Source organism: Cervus canadensis, chromosome X (assembly GCF_019320065.1).
Source record: "Cervus canadensis isolate Bull #8, Minnesota chromosome X, ASM1932006v1, whole genome shotgun sequence".
Taxonomy (NCBI): domain Eukaryota; kingdom Metazoa; phylum Chordata; class Mammalia; order Artiodactyla; family Cervidae; genus Cervus; species Cervus canadensis.
This window is the reverse complement of record NC_057419.1, coordinates 31,089,655-31,116,755: the sequence shown is the minus strand read 5'-3', so window position 1 is coordinate 31,116,755 and position 27,101 is coordinate 31,089,655. Positions and strand designations below refer to the sequence as shown.

The 27,101-nt window shown below is 37.4% G+C and overlaps 1 protein-coding gene across 5 annotated transcripts; it reads left to right on the top strand.

Annotated features, from left to right (window-relative positions):
- Positions 1 to 5,173: 5,173 nt before the first annotated feature.
- Positions 5,174 to 24,034, top strand: LOC122435930 (putative P2Y purinoceptor 10). 5 transcript variants are annotated; one of them, XM_043460036.1, is made up of 4 exons: positions 5,174 to 5,204; positions 6,706 to 6,862; positions 17,072 to 17,104; positions 22,662 to 24,034. In XM_043460036.1, the coding sequence occupies exon 4, from the start codon at positions 22,702 to 22,704 to the stop codon at positions 23,686 to 23,688; it is 987 nt and encodes a 328-aa protein (XP_043315971.1). In that variant the 5' UTR covers positions 5,174 to 5,204; positions 6,706 to 6,862; positions 17,072 to 17,104; positions 22,662 to 22,701; the 3' UTR covers positions 23,689 to 24,034. The 5 variants fall into 5 exon arrangements, with proteins under 5 accessions (XP_043315971.1, XP_043315970.1, XP_043315969.1 ...); XM_043460035.1 differs by lacking the exon at positions 17,072 to 17,104 and having other exon boundaries at positions 5,176 to 5,204; XM_043460034.1 differs by lacking the exons at positions 5,174 to 5,204; positions 6,706 to 6,862; positions 17,072 to 17,104 and adding an exon at positions 8,257 to 8,309.
- The last annotated feature ends 3,067 nt before the right edge of the window (positions 24,035 to 27,101 follow it).

The window sequence follows — 27,101 nt, the reverse complement described above, 5'->3', positions numbered from 1 at the left end:
TCCTGCCCCCAACCCCTCCCAGCATCAGGGTCTTTTCCAATGAGTCAACTCTTCGCATGAGGTGGCCAAAGTACTGGAGTTTCAGCTTCAGCATCAGTCCTTCCAATGAACACCCTGGACTTATCTCCTTCAGGATGGACTGCTTGGATCTCCTTGCAGTCCAAGGGACTCTCAAGAGTTTTCTCCAACACCACAGTTCAAAAGCATCAATTTTTCGGCGCTCAGCTTTCTTCCCAGTCCAACTCTCACATCCATACATGACCACTGGAAAAACCATAGCCTTGACCAGATGGACCTTTGTTGGCAAAGTAATGTCTCTGCTTTTTAATATGCTATCTAGGTTGGTCATAACTTTCCTTCCAAGGAGTAAGCGTCTTTTAATTTCATGGCTGCAGTCACCATCTGCAGTGATTTTGGAGCCCAAAGATTACTACTAGTTTATTTTTGATGTTGTTACAAAGAATAGTGCTTGTGTTAACTTGTTTCAGTCATGTCTTAATCTTTACAACCTATGGACCTTAGCCCACCAGGCTCCTGCATTAGCAAGCAGGTTCATTTGTGTAAAAAAAAATAGGGAGTATATACAATGTACTTCTACCACAAATCGAAGTGTAATGGTTGTCTCAAAGAAAAAACATTTGTAAATTATTTAAGGTTTGTGCTGATCTAGACACTCTTGCACAGAACATAATTTTTACTTGAAACAAGGATGGAAAGGAGATTATGGTTGAACCACTGAGAAAGCCCTCTTACAAAAACTATGTACAATTAAATAAAAATATTATTAAAATGCTCACCCTTTTTCATCTCATCCATATGAGATCATATGTTTTCTCCTAAATTACAACCAAAACAATATATCACAACAGATTGAGTGAAAAAATAAAGATATTATAGTCCAGATATCTTCTGTTAAGGAGGTTTACAAAAATGTAAAACATTGTCACTCTTCTCACTATTCTTTTTTGCAAATCAGTTCTATCTCACAAAATATGTGTTATTTATGTTAACATACAATTTTCATTATTTTAAGTGGATTAATAAACTAAAAATTTTATTAAAGTATAGTTGACTTACAATATTGTGTTGGTTTCAAATTTACACAAAGCAATTATATTTAGATTATATTCCATTATAGGTTATTGCAAGATATTGAATATATTTCTCTGTGTTATGCAGAAAAACCTGTTGCTCAACTATTTTACATATAGTAGTTTGTATCTGTTAGTCCCATACCCCGGAGGATTCCCAGGTGGTGCTAGTGGCAAAGAACCTGCCTGCCAGTGCAGGAGACACAAGAGACACAGGTTCAGTCCCTGGGTCAGGAAGATCCTCTGGAGAAGGGCATGGCAACCCACTTCAGTATTCTTGCCTGGAGAATCCCATGGACAGAGCAGCCTGGTGGGCTACAGTCCATAGGGTTGCAAAGAGTTGGACATGACTGAAGCAACTTAACATGCACACAGTCCTATACTCATGATTTGCTCCTCCCCACACCATCTCCCCTTTGATAACCATAAGTTTGTTTTCTATGCTATCAATTTTTAATGTCTAGTGTGGGAAATATTGATAGTGTTGAAACAAATAGACTGCCATATATTTTTCCAGCAAACATGGGTTTATCAAGATCAACAGAGAATTGCAATTTGGGGTCTATAAACATGATGAGCCAAGTGTAAGTCCCTACACAGAAAGGGAAGGAGAGTGTTTTATAGAGAGGAAAAGGAAGCTGGGAGGGTGATAATAAACAAAGAGTCTGTGGCTTTTCATTCACTGAATACTTGCTAGGAAAGAAGAGGAGTCTTTCTGGGGTCTATCATAGTTGTAGAGCTTGAGAGCTCCACCTTCTGGACTCCCAACTCTAATTTAGGCTTTTGTTTATTACTTACAGTAGATACAACTCATATAAGCAAAAACTTTTTGGGGATTCTAAATGACTTTTAAGAGTGTAAAGGGGTCTGAGAGGAAAAGCTTGAGAATTGCTAATTTGGGGAATTTAATTTAATTGCTGATTTGAAGAACCTTTGCCACTTATCAATGCTTGAAATTTCAGACGCTTAGAATCCACTCCCATGTGTTTGCAGTGTCCAAATACTAAAAAACTTCCTGTTTTGCTGTTAAAGACCTAATCACATCAAATTATTTTGTGACAGCAGGATCCCAGAGAGTCTGGAAAGGCACCATATCTTTGGAGAGAAAGCTGAACAAAAAGGCCAGAAAAGGAAGGTAAGGCACAAATATAGCCTTCACCTATTCTACCACTTTTCTAGTGAAATATATAAAGTTAGTAAGCCTCATAGCAAGGAGCCCAAAATAAGAAACCTAGAGAAGAAATACCTTTCCTCATCCCTTGGCATTTTGCCCATTGTTCATAACTTTGACTATATAAACCAAAATAGATAATCAAGAATTTCAGAAAAGCTAATTTATGTTAATTCACAACATGTATATACAACAAGCCAGTTAGCTGAAGGAACCTTCTTTTTATGGAAATTTTCTGAAATATATTTCTTTAGAAATTCACATCCTGTGAGACTAACCATTTCCCTTTTCAGGATTGTAGGTTCCTCAGAGAGGGTCTCAAAAAGTTGCCTTATGTTTATATCTGTCTTCAAAACAAGCCTCTGGGGTTCAGGGAAATTAATTCCACTTCCAGTTGCAAAGTAAGGTCTTCCCATTGGAGAGAAATATTTTTTAGTGTATGAATCAAAAAAAGTTTTTGTGAAAAATATGCAAAAACTAAACCCCTTCAAAGACTTATTTATTCCTACTTGTGAAGATTCATTTCCTGTTTCATTTTTACTGATTACCGTTTTGTGTTCTTTTAAAAAAACAGGTTCTTTTGAATTACTCTTTATCTTCATTCTTACTGTCACTGCCTTAATCAATGCTCTTATTATTAATACCTTAAATTTAAATTATTGGTATTTCCTCCATTAGGGCTCTCCACCTCCTGTTTCATCTTTTTCCCAATGCATTCTGTGCACCTTTGTCTCAGCAATCCTTGAGGAAATGGTAGTAAAGAGGTTGGGCTTTGGAGTCAAACATACTCGGATCTGAATCTTACCTCTCCCACTTATTTGTTGTATGACATTATGGAAGTTAACTTCTCTGTGCTTCAATTTATTTATGGCTAAGACAGGACATAATATTAGTCCCTACTCCTTAGGATTATTCTGAGAATTAAGTAAGATGATGCATGCAAATTGCTTAGAATGGTGACCAGTACATAGAAAGTACACACACTAAATAAGACTTTTTAATCTCCCCCTCTCAGCTCTGTTTAAAAGCATTCAATGATTTCTTTTATCCTATGGATCCTATGCTCTTAAGTTCTTCTTTGTATGGTTTCACCCTCCAAGTTTCTTTCCTTCTGTTCCTTAGCATGCCCTTGCATTAGTCAAAATTTTGTCCTCACTATCACACAAATAGTATGCTTACACTTCTTTCACATCCTTGGCAGCATTTCTTCTCTCTCCTGGAGTCCTTTGACTTCCCTTCTCTCTTTAAGCTGATATTTGTTAAATTTCAGATATGCAAATATCCCCCTCTATTATTTTTGTTATGTCTACTTACCTTCTATGGAGAAGGACAAGGAAGCCTGGCGTGCTGCAGTCCATGGGGTCGCAAAGAGTCAGACATGACTGAGCAACTGAACTGACTGACTTACCCTCTATACTTTTATTTGTGTGTGTGTTGCTTAATCAAACTTTTTAAAATTTAGCTACCTACTTTAGCTTCATCTTAAGTAGTATTATGCATGAAATCATGTGTGAAGTACATTTTTATTACACTTTAGAGCCTTAAAAACAAACTGTATAACTTGAAAATGTTTAAAAAGACATTCCTTGTACCACCGAAAATAAACTTGCATGTCTCCAGTGGGACACATTTCACCCATTGGGAATACTACTGAAACCAAATTTGTCTATTGAGCAAAGACCAGCCAATCTTCCCAGATTTAGCCTGTACTGAACTCATCTTAACTTCCACCTAATTTAATGGTAAATCATACTGTTTATGTTTTCTAATTTGTTTATGAGTGATTAACTTGTTACTTAAACTATGTATTCTTGGAAGCTAGAGAACATATTTTATGTTTTTGAATCCCTCTCTTCCCACTAAGTATCGCCAATCGATCATTGTTGTAGCTCCATAAGTATCTATTGAATGATTATTTTTGAAAAGTGCAGGAATAATCTGTTTACAAAATCAGATATAGGAAACTTGTAAAGACAGTTTATCTAAAGCAATTAATACTCACTAGTTCTAATGAAAAAGGAATTGAAATCACAACTCACTCTTTCTTATTTTTTTTCACTTTTTTTCACTTTTGTTATACTATTGTTCACTATTGTGAAGTTGGTTTAAAAGGATGCATACTATAGTAAGATATATAAATGAATAGTAGGTAGAAATAACAAAGAAAAAATAGAAAAGGTCATAAAATTAAAGCCATGAAAGAAAAGTACACCATAAAAATATCTCCAAACTTGGCAATCAGCAGACTCTAAATTAGTTTCATGGTTTTCAGAAGACTCTATAAAAAGGACACATGTCACAGTTATCACTATCTGTTAGGAGTTTAATCAAACCAATTAGGAAAAATCTAGCTCTTCCCAATATCCCTTTTAGAAAGCGCAGTGCATTGTAACAAATGATATCCTCAACAATAGCTATCACACCTAATACACTGCTGTGGTTAGAGAAGATCTAAGAGCCTTTGAAACACCAACTCATATACTTTCCCAGATCTAGAAAAGATATTATGTCTCAGTTAAACTTTGAAAGTGTACATATGAGAGAAGGGAAGAATTAAGAACTATGGGCAAAACGGGGCAGCTGTACTATTTTTTAGACTCTTATGACTGGATATTTTTACTACTTGGTTTGAGATGATAATAAGTCTTAGATTATCAGTCATACTCAATAGCTAGAAGATATTCTTCTAAAAGTTAATTGGAGATAATTGTTAAATTATAATTTTTTTTGTTTGTGTATAGTTTTGCTCCTTTTAACTAACACTCAAAATTTTAGCTAAGTTGAAATATCCTTTGCCAAAACGGGGTCACTGACTTCTGAGCTACTTTTGCTTCCCTTTTTAGAAAAAATAAAAGGAGAAGATACTTGCGTGCAAGAGAGCAATGAAGCAAGCTGGCAAGCCATTTTCTTAGCAATGTTAAGATGTTGTCTGGGAAATGAAGGTAGGTGGTAGTGACTATAGCTAATTGTCAGGAAAGGGTTCTTTTTATCCTCTTGTCCTAAGGTTTGGCTTTAAAGATCAACGGGTCTGAAATTTTCTTTGGCCAGGGAAGGATCATAGCTTAGGAGAACTGGCTCATGTTTCCCAAGCTCAGAAAGGATGAATTTGTAACAGAAAGACAGCTTAATATTAATAATTTATACTGAAGATTAGAACTACCAAATGGAATGAAACATGTCTTGGCCTATCAGTACATTCTCCTTTCAGTAGTTATGCCAAGTCAGCAAACTAAATTAACAACAGATTGGAGCTGTATAAACATACAAAATAAGAGTTAAGAAGGGGATTGTGAGGTCAGGCATGTTTCATTTGATATACCTCAGTCAGGACGGGTACCCTCTTCCTTTACCAGTTCTTACAAGCCATGGCCTTTTCATCAATCAGTTCAAGTTCTCAGTTTCTAGTGATAAAAGTGTCTCTTTTCCATCTCTCTAGGCCCTTGAAATTTATATTGGTGATCTATGAGTGTAGGGTATGGCTCCATCTTGTTCTTGAATGATTCTAGTTTTACAGGGAGATCCAGGTTGCCTTTTACAAAAATTTTGTCATCCATTTCCTTCTTTAATCAGTCCTGTCCATAAATCCGAATGCTAGTGTTTGATCTAACCCACAGTGTTTTTTTTCTCCTTTGTTATTATTATTACCCAGAAGTCTCTTTGAAGTTCTAGGCCCTGGGTTCTAAATGTAATTTCCTCACATGCCCACAGAGGTTTATGTTGCTTTGCAAGACTTGTTTTTCAGAACTACTCTATAGTCACCAAGTGTGTGATCTTTTTTACTTGCATAGTTTTAAAGGCCCCATAGACATTGCAGAAACTGAAACCTTGGTACCTAGGAGGGAGACTGTAGGATATATGGTTCATTTATTTATTCATTATTTGAATATTTTTTTCATTTATTCCTTCACTTTTTCATTCAACAATCGTTCGTGAAAGTGCCTTGTGCTAGACTAGTTAGAAATACAAAAACAAGTCAGATATGATTTTTGCCCCTAAGCAGTTTGCAATACACTAAGAAATGTACAAAAATAAACTGCACATTAAATTATAAAAGCCTTGAGATGAAAGGCTGAGGGAAGGGTACTCCAATTGGAAGGAATAGCTTAAGCAAATGTAGTCCTACTGCTATTAGTTCTGACACATATTTTTGAGGTTTTCTCACTCTTTACCTCTCGGGTTTGAAAGAGTTGCTGTTTTCTTGTTCTTAGGTAAACTGTATTCAGATTTTTCCTCAAAATCCCATCTTAACATAGAGCTTACTGGAATGTAGTGAGATGGATAGGCATGTGGGTTGTACTGGAAGGAGATAGGGTAAAAAACAGTGAGGAAAGCTGACAGGTAGTCATTATTTGATTTTGCACATTCTTTGGCTCTCAGCTTTTTTAATTTCTTGGCACCAATGAAATAAAAACCAAATAAAACGAGTAATATCTTCTGCTCAAGGAACTTACCTTCAGGTTTCTGTGGTGAGACACCAAATGCACTCAACTTCCTCTTTCAACAACAAATTTGCCAGTTATCAGTAGGCTCTGAGCCACCAAGAGTTAGACTTTTTCACCCCAAACGCCCTGCAAAGAAACAAGCCCAGCAAGGCTCCAAGGTAAGTTACAGCTTAATATATGGGAACTGGTAAAATTCCACGTGGGAAGGTTGGGGGGGGCATGAAGATCCAAGACAAGGGCAGACATGAGACCAGTGTCCAGTTTTAAAATGGACCCTGGCCTCTTTCAGACTTATTACAGCAGGAGCAATGGTGATTCCCTTGGTTCTGATTAGAATACAAAGTTAGGGTTAATGCCATTAGTCCCCACCATTATTCCAGGATCAAGGAGTCTGTGATGCAGCTCACTCTTTGCTGAGGGCTCTTTGTTTCCTTATCATCCAAGGAAGACAGCACGAAGTCATAAGAAAAGAGTGCATTCAGTGAGATTAATGGGACAGCTTGACCTATTCAGCCAGAAAAAGAAGATTTGGATTTCTGCTCTGTAGTTGCTTAATGAAGGAACATTTTTATGTATAAGCTCCTTGCTTTGGTAAGTTTAACTGTCACAGATAGGAGGGAAAGAAAGAAAGTCAGATCATAGATTTTGGAGATGAAGGAACTGCTAGGGATCCAAATCCCTCACAATATAGATGGGAAAACTGAGAGGCTGTGAAGTGAAGACATTTGAGATCACCCAGCTGGTTAGTGGCACAGCTGGAACTAGAACATATGTCTTCTAAATAATGGACTCTTTTTCTTACAGAAACCTGTATCTCCCAGAGAATACTGTAAATATATTTATAACTATGTTGGATTGTAGGTTAGGAAAGAAGAAAATATCCCAGATGACAAACTCTGTTAAAATCATTTCAATCTGTTCAAAGGCATTTCTTGATTCTCTGAAAGGTGCATTTTGACCCAACTTCAGACTTACTAGATAGCAGAGCTCCAGAAGTGGTACCTATCTTTTCAGCAGTTATCATTCTTATTATGTTGAGTGCTAGAAACCCTTCTTGTTTTGAGCTAAGATGACTGAATCAAAAGAAAACTTCCAGTTGAGGAATTCTTCAAGGTGAACTGTGCCACAACAGTTAGTACCAGGATCATTTTGGATATAATGATAACAAGCTTTGTGGTGCATTGTGGATGGAGTGGTCTCAGTCCTAAGAATCCTGCAAGTGGGAATATTTTTTATTTTTGTCTTTCAAATGGATGTGGGAGTCATTGCCCTTTCTATTATTTGAAGAGGTTATCCCTTAGCAATTGCAACACAGTAAAATTATTCACTGTTAAAAAATATGTGATATGCTGATATATTGAGGTAGAAAATGGCCTGAATGAGAATAAAGTCATGCATTTGGTGTAATTATGTTTGCAACAGTTCCTGTTAAACAGTTCCTTCTTTAGTTAAAAGCAGTTATATTTTTTGGGTCAACTGGAAAAATTGTTGAATTTAAATTGTACAAACTGTGCAAATCCTGGCAGTTGTGGAACACAAGACTTCAAATAAGTGAACATACTTCTGGATGGTTTTGGGTGACTTTTCACAGTTGTTGAGTTTGAGGTAAGTCAATCTATGTCCTAAGAAGCAGGACAGTCTATGGCCCAAGTAAAGAGGACAGAGCTGTCTTTGTGAATCTGCCTTTTCTAAACGTTCCTACAATCAGGGTAATGACTGGCAGGAAGTCTATGCTTTATTTAAAAACTCGTCTAAAAATGTCTACTTATATTTCAGGTCAGGATATTTTGCATTTGAATTTTCATCTAGTATTGATTCACATGCATCACAGACAGAGTGATGAAGTATATGGACTAAAGTGCAGAAAGAAAGCTTGATTTTAGCTCAAGTTCTGTGAAAGATTCACTTTTGGCTTTGGGCAAGTTACTTTATTTTTCTGAGTCTCAGTAGTCTCGTCCATAATAAGGTGGGGGCTTGAAATAGATTGTCTTTAACTTTCTTCCTAGTACAGTGGTTTGACTCTAGGCTCCTGGTGCCTGAGAAGAATATATCATGAAGTGGTAAATAATGAGACAGTAGGGAAATCTAACTACAGTTAGAACCTTCTGGAAATACAGTCTAGCTTTCAAAGGGAACTCAGTAATCTATGCTAAGGGCCACTATACTTCTTTCAGAGTAATGTCATCATGAGAGCTTCAACTTTTAGACCACAGGCAAGTGTTTTGTAAATAATTTCCTTTTTTTAATAATAAAATGCAAACATACAAGGGAAAGAATTCTGAAATCTGATTTCCACAATGACAGTGTCACTTAATCAGTATTTCTTAATCTTTTAAATGCAAAGTTCCATTTGAAAAACATAAAAATCTCACTGCAAAGTTATCGTGGACTTGCCTAGTTAGGAACTAGATCCTGATCCTGGACTCCTAAAAAAACTTATCCCATCACAATGACATTTTCCAAGTACTGTGGGACAAACAGTCAAAAGATTTTTTGTAGATCTGTACTTTCAGTTTGTATTATATGGAAAATAATTTTGATTTTCAAATGTATTTACTGTAATAAGGATTTTTTTTTCAAGTAGTACATGTTTTCCACTCTTCTACTTTAAGAATTATTGCATTAATCCTACTCAATATTTCTCACACCTATGCTTTTGGGGAGATTTTCTAAACTCAGAAAAGTACATGATCCAACCAAAAGCTCATGGAGGTTACTCTCAGATATGTTTTCTACCTCTTTGTCATTGTTGTTCACTCAGTCCTGTCTGATTCTTTGTGGAATGGACTGCAGCACACTAGGCCTCCCTGTCTTTCACTGTCTCTTGGAGTTTGCTTAAACTCATGTCCATTCAGTCGATGATGCCATCTAATCATCTTATGTTCTGTCGCCCCTTCTCCTCTTGCCCTCAATCTTTCCCAGCACCAGGGTCTTTTCCAATGAGCCGGCTCTTTGTATCAGATAGTCAAAGGATCAGCTTCAGCATCAGTCCTTCCAATGAATATTCAGGGTTTATTTCCTTTGGGATTGACTGGTTTGATCTCCTTAATCATATACGCTTCCTATTTAATCTTTACAATGATATATGTTACAGGCACTATGATCCTAATATTATAAATGAGGAAACTGAAGCCACTAAATATGAAGTGAGTCATTTCAGGCTGGAGAGCTAATAAGTGAGTTAAGATATGACCCCAGGTCTGTCCAAAGAACATGATTCTTTCAATCTCCAAAATACTCCCCCAAATGCAAAAATGATGAATAATTAGGCCTCCTTCTTATGTGATTAAAAATCCAATAAAGATACATGCACAGAAGTTCAATTCAAATTTTATTTTAATTCACTTTAAGGATAAAAATAATTTTCACTTCTAATTTATAGGTGACATGTCTAGACTTGCAGAACATATCTAAACTTCTATATTTATGAAATCAAGCCAGGTTATTTACAGTTGATTTTGAGTTCAATCAGTTGAGCTCTGGAAATGTAGAGCTCCAAATTCCAGTTGCTCTTCTTTGGCTGTGGTTATGAGTGATTGAATGAAGGACACTGTGGGTATGGGTATCTGACTGGCTTGGGTAGTTCATGTGAGACTTTTGTGATTCAAATAAGAAGAAAAATGCTAAAAAAAAAAAAAAAAAAAAGGAAGTTACATTCCCAAATGACCTGTGAATATTCTCCCCTGGAAAGTGGGGAGGTCCCCTGTCAGCAACCTTTCTCTAATTTTCTCTTTTCCTCCCAAGATAACAAGCCCACATGCTAGTCCTATTATCAAAGAAAATAAGAGACACATATTTGATTTTTGATATTTGACAAATTTGTTCACTTAATGGTATTACTGACTTAATAACAAGAGGTGAAGAGAGGGAGAGGGCTGAGAAGCTAAAGCTTTGTAGAACTGAGTAGTTACCTTGATGCCATAAGCCTAGATTCTACACTCTTCACTCTGCCCCTTGTATAGCATTCAGGTAAATGTGATAAGTGTGATGACTTCTTTGAGTCTCATTTTCCTGATCTGTAGAATGGGAATGACCTAATTTGTTATATATATATATTAATATATATTAATAATATATATTAATATATATATTATACTATTTAATATATAATTAAAATATATGTTAATATAATATATATTAATATATAATATGTAATATGTATATATGAACTTTAAATAATAATTAATAGCAATCACAGTTGTAATAATGCTTTGTAAAGTGCAAGTAGGTTGAGATGGTGACAGTTGCATTAATGATGGACGTGGCAGTGCTGATGGTATGTTAGAGGCAGGGGTTTAGAGAGTCCAGGCCCATAAAGTCATGGCAAGTTAGAGCAGAAGATAGTTAAGATCATACAGTTCTTATTATCTTAATAATGAAGGAAATGAAACTCACATAAAGGAAGGGGCTTAGCAAAACAAAATAAAGAGATAGTATTTGAATAATTGCTAAAATCCAAGTGTTATAGCTCCAAATCCAGTGTTCTTTATAATATATTTTACAGCTTCTGAGTCTTCCCCATCTCACATGCCTTGTTACATTTGGCTCATTACTATTAGGGCTTCCCAGGTGGCTCAGTGTTAAAGACTCTGCCTGCCAATGCAGGAGACTCAGGACACATGGTTCAATCCCTGGATCAGAAAGATCTAGGAAAGAAAATGGCAACCCACTCCAGTATTATTGCCTGGAGGATCACATGAACAGAGGAACATGGAGAGCTACAGTCCATGGGGTCGAAAAAAGTTGGAGATGACTGAGCAACTGAGCATACAATACTCTTATAAATCCATCATTCCAGTACTTTATCCATAGATCTATTGTGGTTTGGGTTCACAAGCAAAACTTGTTAAAGATCCCTGGTTTTGATAGTACCCTACCCAGACACCTGGTGGGAATCATTTACCATATATGTGCAGTCATACATCACTTCATGGGAAACAGAAGAGGAAAAGGTGGAAACAGTGAAAATCTCTTCTTGAGCTCTAAAATCATCGTGGGTGATGACTGCAGCCATGAAATTAGAAGATGACTGCTTCTTAGCAGGAAAGCTATGACAAACCTAGACAGTGTTTTGAAAAGTAGAGACATTACTCTGCTGACAAAGGTCCATATAGTCAAAGCTATGGTCTTTCCAGTAGTCATGTTCAGAGGTGAGAGCTGGACAATAAAAGAAGGTAGAGCGCTGAGGAATTGATGCTTTCAAATTATGGTGCTGGAGAAGTCTCTTGAGAGTCCTTTGGAAAGCAAGGAGACCAAACCAATGGATCTTAAAAGAAATCAACACTGAATACTCTTTGGAAAGACTGATGCTGAAGCTGAAGCTCCAATACTTGGGCCTCTGGATGTGAACAGCTGACTAATTAGAAAGAACCCTGATTCTGGGAAAGATTGAAGGCAGAAGGAGAAGAGGACAACAGAGGATGAGATGGTTCAATGGAATCACTGATTCAATGGACATGAACTTGAGCAAACTCCCAGAGATGGTGAGGGACAGGGAAGCCTGGCATGGTGCAGTCCCTGGGATCACAGAGTCAAATACGACTTGGTGACTGAACAACAACAAAAACATAGTCATAAAAGTGCTAGAAATACAATTGAGATTATTAGCATCTTCATCTCTGAAGAATGGTTTTATCCATATAAATGTAACTTTAACATATTTGTGTGCAACAAATTGCTCACAAAGGAACATTTTTAGCTTTCTCTACTCATGAAGAGCTTCATTATGACTGAAATTGTAATAACTGTGACTTTGAGGAAGAAGCAATACTTTTGAGTCTTCATTTTCTGATCCATAAAGGGGTATGAAAGTGTTAGTTGCTCTGTCGTGTCTGACTCTTTGCAATCCCATGTACTGTAGCCCATCCAGGTTGCTCTGTCTATGGAATTCTCCAGGCAAGAATACTGGAGTGGGTTGCCATTCCCTTCTCCAGGAAATCTTCCAGACCCAGGGTTCAAGTCCAGGTCTCCTGCACTGCAGGCAGATTTTTTAATGTCTGAGCCAGCAGGGAAGCCCAAAAATGGGTATAATAACAATTAACTCAGGGTTCTCTCAAAGGTCAAAGGTAATATATTAATAGTAATAGCACTTAGCTAGTGGCAGGATGCAAGTGGAAACTTCTCTTACTTAGTATTTCACTGAAACTTAGGAGTCTGGAACAAATTCTGATGCCATCATAATATAAGTTCACTTTGTGCCTTTGCAAAAGCACAGCACTGAGCTAGTGGGTTGGGAAGTGAAGCTGCATTTACATATACATTATTAGTACCTATGATGTTCTTGGATTCAGACTCACTGATTCATATTTAGAGACCTGACCTAACTTTGTGTTCTAAAACAAAATTTAGTTATTTCCATAAAGTCAAGTGTTTAATGACAGAATTCTCACTTAACCTTATGAAATTGCTACTGGTTTTAAAATAAAAAGTTGAGATTACAGGCTTTGGAACTTTTAGGTATCCAGATTTGTTAGATTCCAACCTTATTATCCTTGCCTTGACCATATTTTCTTCAGTAACAAAGGGAGAAAAACTATGACTATTGCTTGGGAGAGTAGCTTATGGGAGAGGCATTAGAAGTAAAACTGACTAAGACTCTGCTAATAGGTACTTATTCTCCATACTCTTACCTTTATAAACCGATGTGTATGAGTTGAGTTCCTACTGCATGCTTAACCCTTTACTAAGCAAAATGAGAGATATGAAAGTGTAAGATACAATTGTCCCTCATAGAGACTACATTTTTATAGTGTAGCCTGTAAGTCCAGCAAAAGTACGAAGGAAAAGTTCTGAATAGATTGTCCCATACAAGGACAAGATGAGAGTTGAGATAGGATCTCAAGAGAGGAGTAAAATATTGACTTCTGAGATGGGATCCAGGAAGACAGGAGTTTGATGAAGTTTCAGTTATAACTTTATAGCTATCTTCATTATCAGAAATCTTCTTACAGCCACACATTGGAAGTGAATCTTGTTAGTTTAGTGAAGGTAGCTAATTCTCCTGCCTTGATTATTAGATTAGAAGTCTATGCTAATTATTCCCTTTAGAGTTTGGCTCCTGTTACCAGAACTTTTTTTAAAGGAAAGAGGCATCCCTCTATGAAGCTCCTGGCCTTTGATGTAGGCAGAATGTACTCTGGATAGAGCACTGACACTGGTGAAGCCAAGAGGCAGTTACTTTTTTAAGAATAATATTGGAGGCACTGAGAATTTGATCCTCATATCTATCTGGGTGGTTCACAGTAATACAGCTAGGAGCTCAAGTATATTCTGAAGAGATGGTATTTTCACAGCTTATAATTTTGCCTGGGTTACGTTATCTGTGTGGTTATGCAACATCAATGAGATTAACTTTTGGAGATTAATCCCTGCATGGGTCAGTTAACATCAATTTTTAAAATTGTGCTGTATGTTTAGTCTTGCCTTGGGTTTAGAGAGAAAGAGAAAACAAAATTTAGGGCATAACCTCTGACTTCACAAAGCTCACAGCCCAGTGTAGAGTGATTCATAAACAAATGAACAACAAATGTGTTGTCATAAGGCAGAATATTTACCCACTTAAAATATTTACTAACTGATTATGCGTCGATAATTCTACTAGATTTTGGAAATTTAAAAAGAGTCATAGCCTTTGCCTTCAAAATGCTCATAGTTTACTTATAAATAAAGAGATTAGATGAAAACACTCAATATGGTGCAGTAAGTACATTGTTAAAGCAATCCCTGTGACAGCATGCTCATCCAGCTTTGCCATTTTGATATATCATTTTGCCAGCAGAGTATAGAATACATTTTAAAAGAGCAGTCCTAGAAGCAGGTAGATCAATTAAATAATGGTTTAATAATTCAGAGAGAGAGGAGAGAGAATGAGTGGAGAGAGAGAAAACTTGGTTGATTGAATGAGAGAGCAGTCTAGAATTATTTTAAGTATCCTGGCTCTTGTAATTGGACAGATGGTGGTGGATAAGTAAAAGGTCAGGGAGTATGATGAACTTAGTTTTGGGAATTTTTATTTAGAGATGCCTAGAAAACACTGAAATGGGAAATCTCAGCTGAAAATTGGACATACAGATTTAATATCTGAGGAGAGGCCAGCCCTGGACACAGAGACATAAGAGCTATCCGGATTTGGGTGGTAATTGAAGTTGTGAAAGTGGGTGATGTTACTTAGCATGAAGACATTGAATAAGGAGAGAATATGCAGGCCTAGGGAAAACAAACATTTAAAGGATGTACAGAGATGAAAGAAAACATAAAGAAAACTCAGTATGAATGGACTGATAGTTAAGAGGAGACTCAAAACAGAGTTGTGGCTTAGAAGCCAACAGGAGAGAGCATTTCAAAAACATGGAAGTAATAAAAATAAATGAAGAAAAAAAAAAAAACATGGAAGTGGTCAGACTGTCTAACACAGCAGAAAAGCCCTGCTTGATTTAACAACATGATAGCCACTTGTCACCTTTACTAAAGCAGTTTCAGTGAGATTATAGAGATAACCATGCCACATTGTAGTGCATTAAAGGATGGATATAAAGTGAGGAAAAGAAAGCAATCAGTGTCAAAAAATACTGTGAGATGTTTATTTAAGAAGAGAAGGAAAATGACACAAAGCTAGAATAAGATGCATTGACAAGAGAAATATTATTGTGGGAATTGAAGAGGTTTAATGACAAATATCTAGCTGAGAGTGAAGGACAACATGGTGATCTGGGAGTGAAAGGGAACAATTAATGAAAGAAAATTCTGAGAAAGCTAAAAGGGATTAAGAGCGTGAAAATTCAACTTGTACAACAGGAAAGACAGCTGTGTTGGGAAGGATGCAGTTGTAGATAAGATTGTTTGTGTTAGGAGGGGACAATGTTTGAGTTACTTCTCACCCAATAGCCTCAATTTTCTTGTGATTTAAGAGGTAAGACCCTCTGCTGAGAAATGTGGGAATGGGAGAGGAGAAGAGTAGAAGAAACTTTAGTAGAGTTATGAAAGTGTTAAATAGCAAGCACTCTCTTTTTGTGTGCCTTGATTAATTTCTTAGGAGAATAAACTAATCAGAAGTGTGGAAAAAGAGGCTGGAGCAAAAAAAAAATCTTCTACTTAAAGTGATGAAACTAGAAATTCATGATTTCTAGTTTTAGCACTTTAAATAGATTCTGGTATTTTTAATAGGATCATTCATCAGTTTGGATAATAAAAAAGAAAATGGTTTGTGGACTTGATCTGGGATTAAGATCATGCCAGGCTTCCCTAGTGGCTCAGACAGTAAAGAAGCAGCTTGCAATGAGGGAGACCGGGGTTCGGTCCCTGGGTTAGGAAGATTCCCCTGGAGAAGGAAATGGCAATTCACTTCACTATTCTTGCCTGGAGAATTGCATGGACAAAGGAGCTGGCCGGCTACAGTCCATGGGGTTGCAAACAAGTGGACACAACTGGGGGATTAACAATAACTTTTTCAAGCTGGTACAGCAGAAGAATGTTAAGCAAAGAAAGTTGAGGATTCTTGGGTAAGAATAGTTAATTTGATCATTGAATCTCATCTGCATAGAGAAGGAAGCAAAATGAGGGAGGGTGCCAGATTAGGCCATGAGAAATGGAGAAAAGTTTAAGGTCTCTGTGAGTGTGTGATGCAAGTTAACAAGATACAAATTGCAGTGAAGTTCAGTGATTGTAATGTTGTTTTTTAATTAATTTATTTTAATTGGGGGATAATTGCTTTACAATATTTTGATGGTTTTTGCCATATATCAACATGAATCAGCCATAGGTATACATGTGTCCTTTGTGTTGAAAGTCCCTTGGACTGCAAGGAGATCAAACCAGTCAATCCTAAAGGAAATCAGTCCTGAATATTCACTGGATAGACTGACGCTGAAGCTGAAACTCCAATACTTTGGTCACCTGATGTGAAGAACTGACTTATTGGAAAATACTCTGATTCTGGGAAAGATTGAAGGCAGGAGGAAAAGGGGATGACAGAGGATGAGATGGTGGGATGGCATCACCAACTCAATGGACATGAGTTTGAGCAAGCTCTGGGAGTTGGTGATGGACAGGGAAGCCTGGTGTGCTGCAGTCCATGGGGTCACAAAGAGTTGGACATGACTGAGTGATTGAACCAAACTGAACTGATACACGTGTTTCCCCCATCCTGAATCCCCCACCCACCTCCATCCCCACCCTATCCCTCTATGTTGTCCCAGAACTCTGGCTTTGGGTGCCTTGCTTCATGCATCAAACTCACACTGGTCATCTATTTTACATATGATTATGCATATGTTTCAATGCTATTCTTTCAAATCATCCCACCCTCTCCTCCTACTGAGTCCGAAAGTCTGTTCTTTATGTCTGTGTCTCTTTTACTGCCCTGCATGCAGCTAGGATCATCAGTATCATCTGCCATGGCAAAGGTAAGGGAATATGGAGACAAGCATGGGTTCCAATTCTAATATACCACCTCTACACTAGGTGAGTATTGTGACTTTGGCACAATTTATTTAACCTCTCTATCTCAGTTTCCTCATTTGTAATATGGCAATAATCATTGGGCTGCTATGAGGATTAGAAAGGCAATAGTGGAAATGAAGATGGATTGGAGATAGATTGGAGAGATTTTAAGGGGGGGGGGATAATCACCTGGTTTCTGTTTAGATATGGGTGAAATTTAGTGATAGGAGTTGGATGAATTCCCAGTTTCTGTCTGTAATGTCTAGGAGGCTGGTCATGGAACAGACTGAGAAGGAGAGCTTAGACTCAAGAGTAAGTCACCAATTTTGTATCTTTCCTGAGACAGGAGCCAAAGATATATCTAGATTTAAGGGGAGAGAGATTGGTAACACAGAGAACACAAACAAACCAGAAATAGTCAATAATAAAGCCAAAGGGAGAGACACAAAAGAGATAGAAACAGAGGCAGACGCTGAGAGAAGAAACATGTTTTGACTTTGACCCTTCCATTCAACCTATTTTTGTTAGTGGCTTCTTAAGTTGTTCTCCTTTCTAAAATTTCAGAAGCGTCATAGATTGCTAACAGGAAGCTAAAGGTTCCCTATCTGAGAGAGTTTATATTTTCACCCTACCCAACACAAATTCCCCCAGTCTTCTATCATCATGGGGATTTTACATTTAACTGTCACCAAACATATTAGGGGAAAAACCCTTTCTACCTCCCCTTCAGTCTGGAGAAGAAAAATCATTTTGCAAAGCAGGCCATACAAATCTCTAAACTTGAAATAAACTGAATTGCAGAAGCATAAGAAGCCACAGAAACAAATAAGTTGTAATCATGACCTCTAGCTTGCTGTTTTGGACTAATAGGACCCCGTTATTTAACACAGAGGTATAAAAACAATCTGCCTCCTTAATAAGTGAAAATTACTGTACCAATGAAGCAGAAACAAATATCCATGTTTGTAAAGTGCAGAAGTGGAGGTGTGAATGGGTGGGTGTTTGTTTTTAGTTCTTAGTACTGTAATGCACCTTATGTAGCCTGCCTTGTTCTTTCACAGCCTATGCATAAGTAATAGATTATAGTAGAAATAAGATCAATACTGAAGTCAAAGTGGGTGGTAAGGAGGGGTTTGTGACATGTGTGATGACAGATATTTAGTTATATATTGATGGCATAACTAGAGCAATCCTAAGGTTATAAGATCCTGAGGTCCTACTATGAGATGAGAAAGATTCTGCCATAATTTGCTCTCTGGATAGCACAAATAATTGTGCTATCATGTTATTAAAAAGTCCCTCCTGAGCAGGGAGAAGCAAATAGTTATAATGGAAATAGTACAGACTTTGGAGCAAATCAGGCTTGATAAAAAAATCCCATTTTTAAATTTGCTACCCAAGACAATTTACTGAATCTCTCTAAACCTCAGTTTGCTCATCTGCACTATAAGAGTAATAATGGAACTTCATCTTAGGATGGTTGTGAGAATTAAATTACATAATGTATATGAAAAATTCCATTGCAGATTCTGGCATATATCATTGATCAGATCATAGTAATTATTTACTTTCTTTTTACCTGTGAGTATCCTTCTACTTTTGTTCTAAGTCATACATACATAAGAAAGATGACTGCATGACTCTTTAGGATCTATCACAGGTAGACTAGGGAGTATATGAGGAGGGAAGATGAAAGTATTATTTACAGTATTGGTAGCTGATAAAGTTTACTCTTTTATTTGTGAATTAATCTCTTGGGGTTCTTTTCTTTTATCATTTCTCTATTTCCTGGAGTAAGACTTAGAATGATATAGGAAGTTATTCTGCTATTTATGAGGAGAATCTCAAAGAAGTCACTCTGGTTTTGTAAACATACTTGAAACAAAATAAAAACATACCAACAACAAAACTCCACTTGAGGAACAACGTCAGCACTTTGTTTTCTCCACTTCTAGCTTTAAAGGCAATAAACATTCCTGCACTGTGGATAGAAGCTATGTTTGTAAAATTTGTCTTTAGGAGGAAAACAAATGATGAACAGAAGGATGTGTATAAAGATTAACCACTTTGTCCTCCTATTTGAAGTCCTAGATCTTTCATTTGGTATATTTGTGACCTTAATAAACTCCCCTCTGGGCCTTGCTTATTCTACCTTAATAAGATTAAGTAAAAAAAAAAAATTTCCCATTATAAAGACTACTTTAATAAGAAAATTAAACCTTAAATTGTTTCAAAAGGTTTTAGTGACTTATTTTGCTAATACCCTAATCAGTATTCACCATGATTTTGGATAATCTGCCATGGGATGATGTTGCACCCATGTACAACATGGGTTGTACAGATTGGGTTGTACAGATGGGTTGATGATGTTGTACAGAATTCCCCTTAGATAGAGAATAGGTTTCTCCCCTTCCCTACTACATAAGGGGAACTATCCTGGTTCAGCTTCTAAATTCATTTCTTATTTAGTCATTAAGCCATGTCCACCTCTTTGTGACTCCATGGACTGCAGCACAACAGACTTCCCTCTCCTTCACTATCTCCTGGAGTTTGCTCAAATTCAAGTCCATTGAGTCTGTGATGTTATCTAACCATCCTATCCTCTGTTGTTCCCTTCTCCTCCTGCCTTCAATCTTTCCCAGCATCAAAGTCTTTTCCAATGAGTTTGTTCTTTGCATCAGATGACCAAAGTCTTGGGGCTTCAGCTATAGCATCAGTCCTTCTAATGAATATTCAGGATTGATTTCCTTTAGGATTGACTAGTTTGATCTCGTTGCTGTCCAAGGGACTCTCAAGAGTCTTCTCCAGCAGCACAATTCAAAAGCATCAATTCTTCAGCTCTCAGCCTTCTTTATGGTCAAACTCTCACATCTGTACATGACTACTGGAAAAATAATAGTTTTCACTATACAGACCTTTGTCAGCAAAGTGATGTTTATGCTTTTTAATATGCTGTCTAGTTTGATCATAGCCTTTCTTCTATAGAGCAAGAGTCTTTTAATTTTTTGGCTTCAGTCACCATCTGCAGTGATTTTGGAGTCCAAAAAAATAAAATCTGTCACTATTTCTGCATTTTCCCCATCTATTTGCTATGAAGTGATGGGACTGGATGCCATGATCTTAGTTTTTGTTGTTTTTTTTTTTTTTTAATTACTGAAAAGTTTCTTGTAAATTTGGAATGAAATCTAAGCTGAAAGAGAGAGACAGAGAATGCATGAAACCCACCAGCTATTGTGATAAAATAATAAGGAAGTAATTTTCTCAAGCCACAGAAATCAGCTAGGATACTGGTGAAAGTGAAGTCGCTCAGTCGTGTCCAACTCTTTGCGACCCCATGGACTGTAGCCTACCAGGCTCCCCTGTCCATGGGATTTTCCAGGCAATAGTACCAGAGTGGATTGCCATTTGGTACTGCAGGCTAAAAGAGGCAAATCTATTTTCCCAGTGCTTTGGAGCCAAGTTAGGAAGTCAGAACCCAGTGGGAAAGGTGGTGGACAAAAGAGAGGAAAGCAGATCAGAACAATAAGACTGAATTTCTGCCATTGCAATTGGGAATGAGTGAACAGTGTTCATACCAACCAGAAGCAAAAGAAATCTTGACACAAAAGAAACAGACCCAAATATCATATTCTTTTTTTCTGCTATTAGAACAAAAGACTGAGTATTTCAGGACTTCCTTGTGTGCAAGACACAGCTTAGACAATCTGGCAAGGCAGTTTGAGGACAATTCTGTGGTTCTCTGGTTCACTGAATGACCTTGGAACAATAGTATACCTTCCTTTAGCACCTATAAACAGGCGCCTTCTAATTTTAATATCCTATGACTTTTGTAGGTATAAAATCAAATTTAGTTATAACTCATTTTTAATTTGCATTTCTTTAATGATTATTGATGTTGAGCCTTTTTTCATATGCCTGTTGGCCATCTGTATGTCTTCTTTGTATGTCTGCTTAGGTCTTCTGTCCACTTTTTGCTTGGGTTGTTTTGTTTTTTGTTGAGCTGTACAAACTTTTTATATATTTTGGAAAGTAAGGCCTTGTCAATCACATAATTTGCAAATAATTTCTCTCCCATAGGTTGTCTTTGTGTTCAGTTTATGTTTTCTTTTGCTGTACAAAAGCTTTCAAGTTTAATTAAGTCCCATTTGTTTATTTTTGTTTCTGTTTCCTTACTCTAATAGATGAATTGCAAAAAAAAAAAAAAATACGGTAACTTATGCCAAAGAGTATTCTGCCTATGTTTTCCTCTAGGAGTTTTATAGCATCTGGTCTTTTCATTTAGATCTTTAATCCATTTTGAGTTTGTTTTTGTATACGGTGTAAGAGAATGTTCTAATTTCATTCTTTTACATGTAGCTGCCCAGTTTTCCCAGCACTACTTATTAAAGTGACTATTTTTTCTCCATTGTATATTCTTGCCTCATTTGTCATTAGATTAATTGGCCTTAAGTGTGTGGGTTTATTTCTGGGCTTTTCATACTGTTCCATTGATCTATATATTTGTTTCTGTGCCAATACCATAATATTTTGATTACTGTAACTTCGTAGCATGGTCTAAGGTCGGGAAGTATGATTCCTCCAACTCCATTCTTCTATCTCAATATTGTTTTGGCTCTTCTGGGTCTTCTCTGTCTCCATGAAGTATCACCTCACACCAATCAAATGACCATTATAGGAAAGTGTACAAATAATAAATACTGGAGAGACTGTGGAGAAAAAGGAGCCTTTCCACACCATAGATGGGAATATAAATTGGTAGTGACTATGGAGAACAATATTGAGCCTTCTTTAAAAGAAAAAGATAACAGAAATAGTTATCATATGATCCATCAACCCCACTTCTGGGCATATAGCCAGAAAGGGCAAAAACTCTAATTCAAAAAGCTACATTTATCCCAATGTTCATAGCAGCACTATGTACAAAAGTCAAGACATGGAAGCAACCTAACGTTCCATCTACAATTGAATGGATTATGAAGATATTACATATATATATATATATATATATATACATATATATATATATGAATGGAGTATTACTAAGCAATAAAGAGAATGAAATAATGTCATTTGTAGCAACATGGATGGACCTAGAGATTATCATACTGAGTGAAGTAGGTCAGACAGATAAAAACAAATGTCATATGTTATCACTTACATTAGAATCTAAAGCAATGATACAAATGAACTTATTTACAAAACCAAAATAAACTCACAGACATAGAAAACAAACAGTTACCATAAAGGAAAAAGAGGGAGAGATAAATTATAAATTTGAAATGAAGAGATATACACTTTTATATATAAAATAAATACACAACAAGGACCTACTGTGTAGCACAGGGAACTATATTCAATATCTTGTAATAACTTCTAATGGAAAAGAATCTGAAAAAAATATGTAGCTAATCACTTTGCTGTACACCTAAACATTGTAAATCCACTGAACTTCAATTTAAGAAAATCTGGATGTTAGCTAAAGTGGTTAACCATGATACTATTTTTTTCTGTTTTGGGCAGGGATTATAACTTCACGGCTTACCTTGCTGAAGTATTCAAGATGGGAAACAACAGTACCAGCAATTCTGAGAATCACTGCAGTGTCCCCCATTTGACATTTCATTACTCTCTCTATGCAACCACCTACATCCTCATATTCATCCCTGGTCTGCTGGCCAACAGTGCAGCCTTGTGGGTTCTGTGCCGCTTTATCAGCAAGAAAAATAAAGCCATTATTTTCATGATAAACCTCTCTGTGGCTGACCTTGCCCACGTGTTATCCTTACCCCTCCGGATTTATTATTACATCAGCCACCATTGGCCTTTCCAGAGGATCCCTTGTCTGCTATGCTTCTACCTGAAGTATCTCAACATGTATGCCAGCATTTGTTTCCTGACATGCATCAGCCTTCAGAGGTGCTTCTTTCTCCTCAAGCCCTTCAGGGCCAGAGACTGGAAGCGTAGGTATGATGTAGGCATCAGTGCTGCCATATGGGTCATCGTGGGTACTGCCTGTTTGCCATTTCCCATCATGAGAAGCACAGACTTAGCCAACAACACTGAATCCTGCTTTGCTGATCTTGGTTACAAGAAAATGAATGCAGTGGCTTTGGTTGGGATGATTACAGCTGCTGAACTGGCGGGATTTGTGATTCCAGTAGTCATCATTGCATGGTGTACCTGGAAAATGACTATATCCTTGAGACAACCACCTATGGCTTTCCAAGGAATCAGTGAAAAGCAGAAAGCACTGAGGATGGTTTACATGTGTGCTGCAGTCTTCTTCATCTGCTTCACTCCCTATCATATTAACTTTATTTTTTATACCATGGTAAAGGAAACTATCATTAGTAGTTGTCCCATTGTCCAAAGCACACTGTATTTCCATCCTTTTTGTCTATGCCTTGCAAGTCTCTGCTGCCTTTTGGATCCAATTCTCTATTACTTCATGGCCTCAGAGTTTCGTGACCAACTATCTCGCCATGGCAGCTCTGTGACTCGTTCCCGCCTAATGAGCAGGGAGAGTGGTTCATCAATGATTGGCTAAAAATAAAACAACTCTCGATTATCGCTTTGTTTAACTATGTTTCACTGTTTTTGTCAAAGACCAAAATGACTAGAGAGACAGTTTCTTTCACTGAACTTTGGGAACAACAGAAATATCTGTGCTCACAGGGGTGTGACAATAAAGGCAGAGTGTGAAATGTGGGAGAGGAAGGGAAAATGTGATTTGCCTGTTTCCTCTTTGAAATTCAAGTCACTTTCTTACTTGAGAGATTTAGATCAAGATTTTACAGATGTTTTAAACAAATGAAAATTGCATATTTTAATCTTAAACCTTTCTTTAGTAAATGTGATGCTGTTAATGATACAATAAATGCATGAATCCTTCACACAATGCAAAAGCAAATTTCTTTCAAATGAAGAATATTACCTGTAAATGAAAGCAAAAAATTATCAGGTCTTTATAAGGGATGAGTACACAGGCAAGAGTTTGTGAGCATTGAAGCAACATGTGAATAAATTTGAGGATACAAATCCTTACTGAAGAAAAGGCATGGGAATGTGTTCATTCATTGAAAATATATTGGATGCCTATTGTATTCTGGGTTGCCATTCTCTCGGGTATTTTCACCTACAGCATCTCATCTGGCTTTTCTAATAAACTTGTGGAAGGTTCCAATCCAAATAAACAAATGAAACCTCAGAGAGATGAAGCGACTTTACTGGGGATAAACAGTGCTAAGGAAAAATTTGTCCTGAATACACCACATATGCTTAGGATATTGCCTCTGTTTGTGTTGTTATTTGTTAGGCTAATGCTAAACTATCTACTACTGCTTTATTGACTATGCCAAAGCCTTTGACTGTGTGGATCACAACAGTATGGAAAATTCTTAAAGAGATGGGAATACCAGAACACCTTACCTGCCTCCTGAGAAATCTGTATGCAGGTCAAGAAGCAACAGTTAGAACATGACATGGAAGAACAGACTGGTTCCAAATTATGAAAGGAGTATGTCAGGGCTGTATATTGTCACCATGTCTATATAACTTATAAGCAGAGTACATGGTGCGAAATTCCAGGCTGGAGAAGCACAAGCTGGAATCAAGATTGCTGGGAGAAATATCAGTAACCTCAAATATGCAGATGACACCAACCTTATGACAGAAAATGAAGAAGAACTAAATAGCCTCTTGATGAAAGTCAAAGAGGAGACTGAAAAAGTTGGCTTAAAACTCAACTTTCAAAAAACTAAGGTCATGGCATCTCGTCACATCACTTCATGGCAAATAGAGGGGGGAAATAAGGAAACAGTGAGAGACTTTATTTTGGGGGGCTCCAAAATCACTGCAGGTGGTGACTGAAGCCATGAAATTAAAAGATGCTTGCTCCTTGGAAGAAAACCTGTGACCAACTTAGACAGCATATTAAAAAGTAGAGACATTACTTTGCCAAGAAAAGCCTATCTAGTCAAAGCTATGGTTTTTCCATAGTCATGTATGGATGTGAGAGTTGGATCATAAAAAATTTTGAGCACTGAAGAACTGATACTTTTGAACTGTGGCATTGGAAAAGACTCTTGAGATTCCCTTGGACTGCAAGGAAATCAAACCAGTTAATCCTAGGGGAAATCAGTCCTAAATATTCATTGGAAGGACTGATGCTGAAGCTGAAACTCCAAAACTTTGGCCACCACCTGATGTGAAGAACTGACTCATTGGAAAAGACTCTGATGGTGGGAAAGATTGAAAGCAGGAGGAGAAGGGGACGACAGAGGATGAGATGGTTGCATGGCATCACCTATTCAATGGACTTGAGTTTGAGCAAGCTCTGGGTATTGGTGATGGACAGGGAAGCCTGGTATACTGCAGTCCATGGGGTCACAAAGAGTCAGATATGACTGAGTGACTGAACTGAACTGAATACTAAACTTGGTTTGGATGGTGAAAACACAGACTAGGGCTAAGCTACACAAAACCAAGGCCTTTTCTACACAATTTGCTGAAGATTATTTGAAAAGTCTGTAGATTGTGGGGATGATGTGTCAGGCTTCAGGTTGCAAGATATTAAATAATACATAGCTTGATCTAATACTGTCCCAAACTAGACATAAGACACCCAAATAGCTAATTATTTAGCAAAAGTCTGTCTAGTCATGGCTATGGTTTTTCCAGTGGTCGTGTGTGGATGTGAGAGTTGGACTATAAAGAAAGGTGAGCACCAAAGAAATGAAGCTTTTGAACTATGGTGTTGGAGAAGACTCTTGAGAGTCCCTTGGACTGCAAGGAGATTCAACCAGTCCATTCTAAAGGAGATCAGTCCTGGGTGTTCATTGGAAGGACTGAAGTTGAAGCTGAAACTCTAGTACTCTGGCCACCTGATGCAAAGAGCTGACTCATTTGAAAAGACCCTGATGCTGGGAAAGATTGAGGGCAGGTGGAGAAGGGGACGACAGAGAATGAGATGGTTGGATGGCATCACCGACTCAATGGACATGGGTTTGGGTGGACTCTGGGAGTTGGTGATGGACAGGGCGGCCTGGCATGCCGTGGTTCATGGAATTGCAAAGAGTTGGACACAACTGAGCGACTGAACTGAACTGAATGTGGGTAATATCAACTCCATGCATAGATGAAAGAAAGAAGATGAACATTCTGTAAAATTATTATTCTTTTTTTTTAGCTTGCCCGTTCCTAAACATTGCTATGACCAGTGTGTTCTCTTGGCAAAACTCTATTAGCCGTTGCCCTGCTCCATTCCATACTCCAAGGCCAAATTTGCCTGTTACTCCAAGTGTTTGTTGACTTTCTACTTTTGCATTCCAGTCCCCTATAATGAAAAGGACATCTTTTTTTGGGTGTTAGTTCTAAAAGGTCTTGTAGGTCTTCAAAAACCGTTCAACTTCAGCTTCTTCAGTGTTACTGGTTGGGGCATAGGCTTGGATTACTGTGATATTGAATGGTTTGTCTTGGAAATGAACAGAGATCATTCTGTCATTTTTGAGACTGAATCCAAGTACTGCATTTGGACTCTTTTGTTGGCCATCATAGCTACTCAATTTCTTCTAAGGGATTCCTGCCCACAGTAGTAGATATAATGGTCATCTGAGTTAAATTCACCCACTCCAGTCCATTTTAGTTCGCTGATTCCTAGAATGTCGACATTCACTCTTGCCATCTTCTGTTAGACCACTTCCAACATGCCTTGATTCATGGACCTAACATTCCAGGTTCCTATGCAATATTGCTCTTTATAGCAATGGACCTTGCTTCTATCACCAGCCACATCCACAACTGGGTATTGTTTTTGCTTTGGCTCTTTCCCTTCATTCCATCTGCAGTTATTTCTCCACTGATCTCCAGTAGCATATGGGGCACTTACTGACCTGGGGAGTTCCTCTTTCAGTATCCTATCATTTTGCTTTTTCATACTGTTCATGGGGTTCTCAAGGAAAG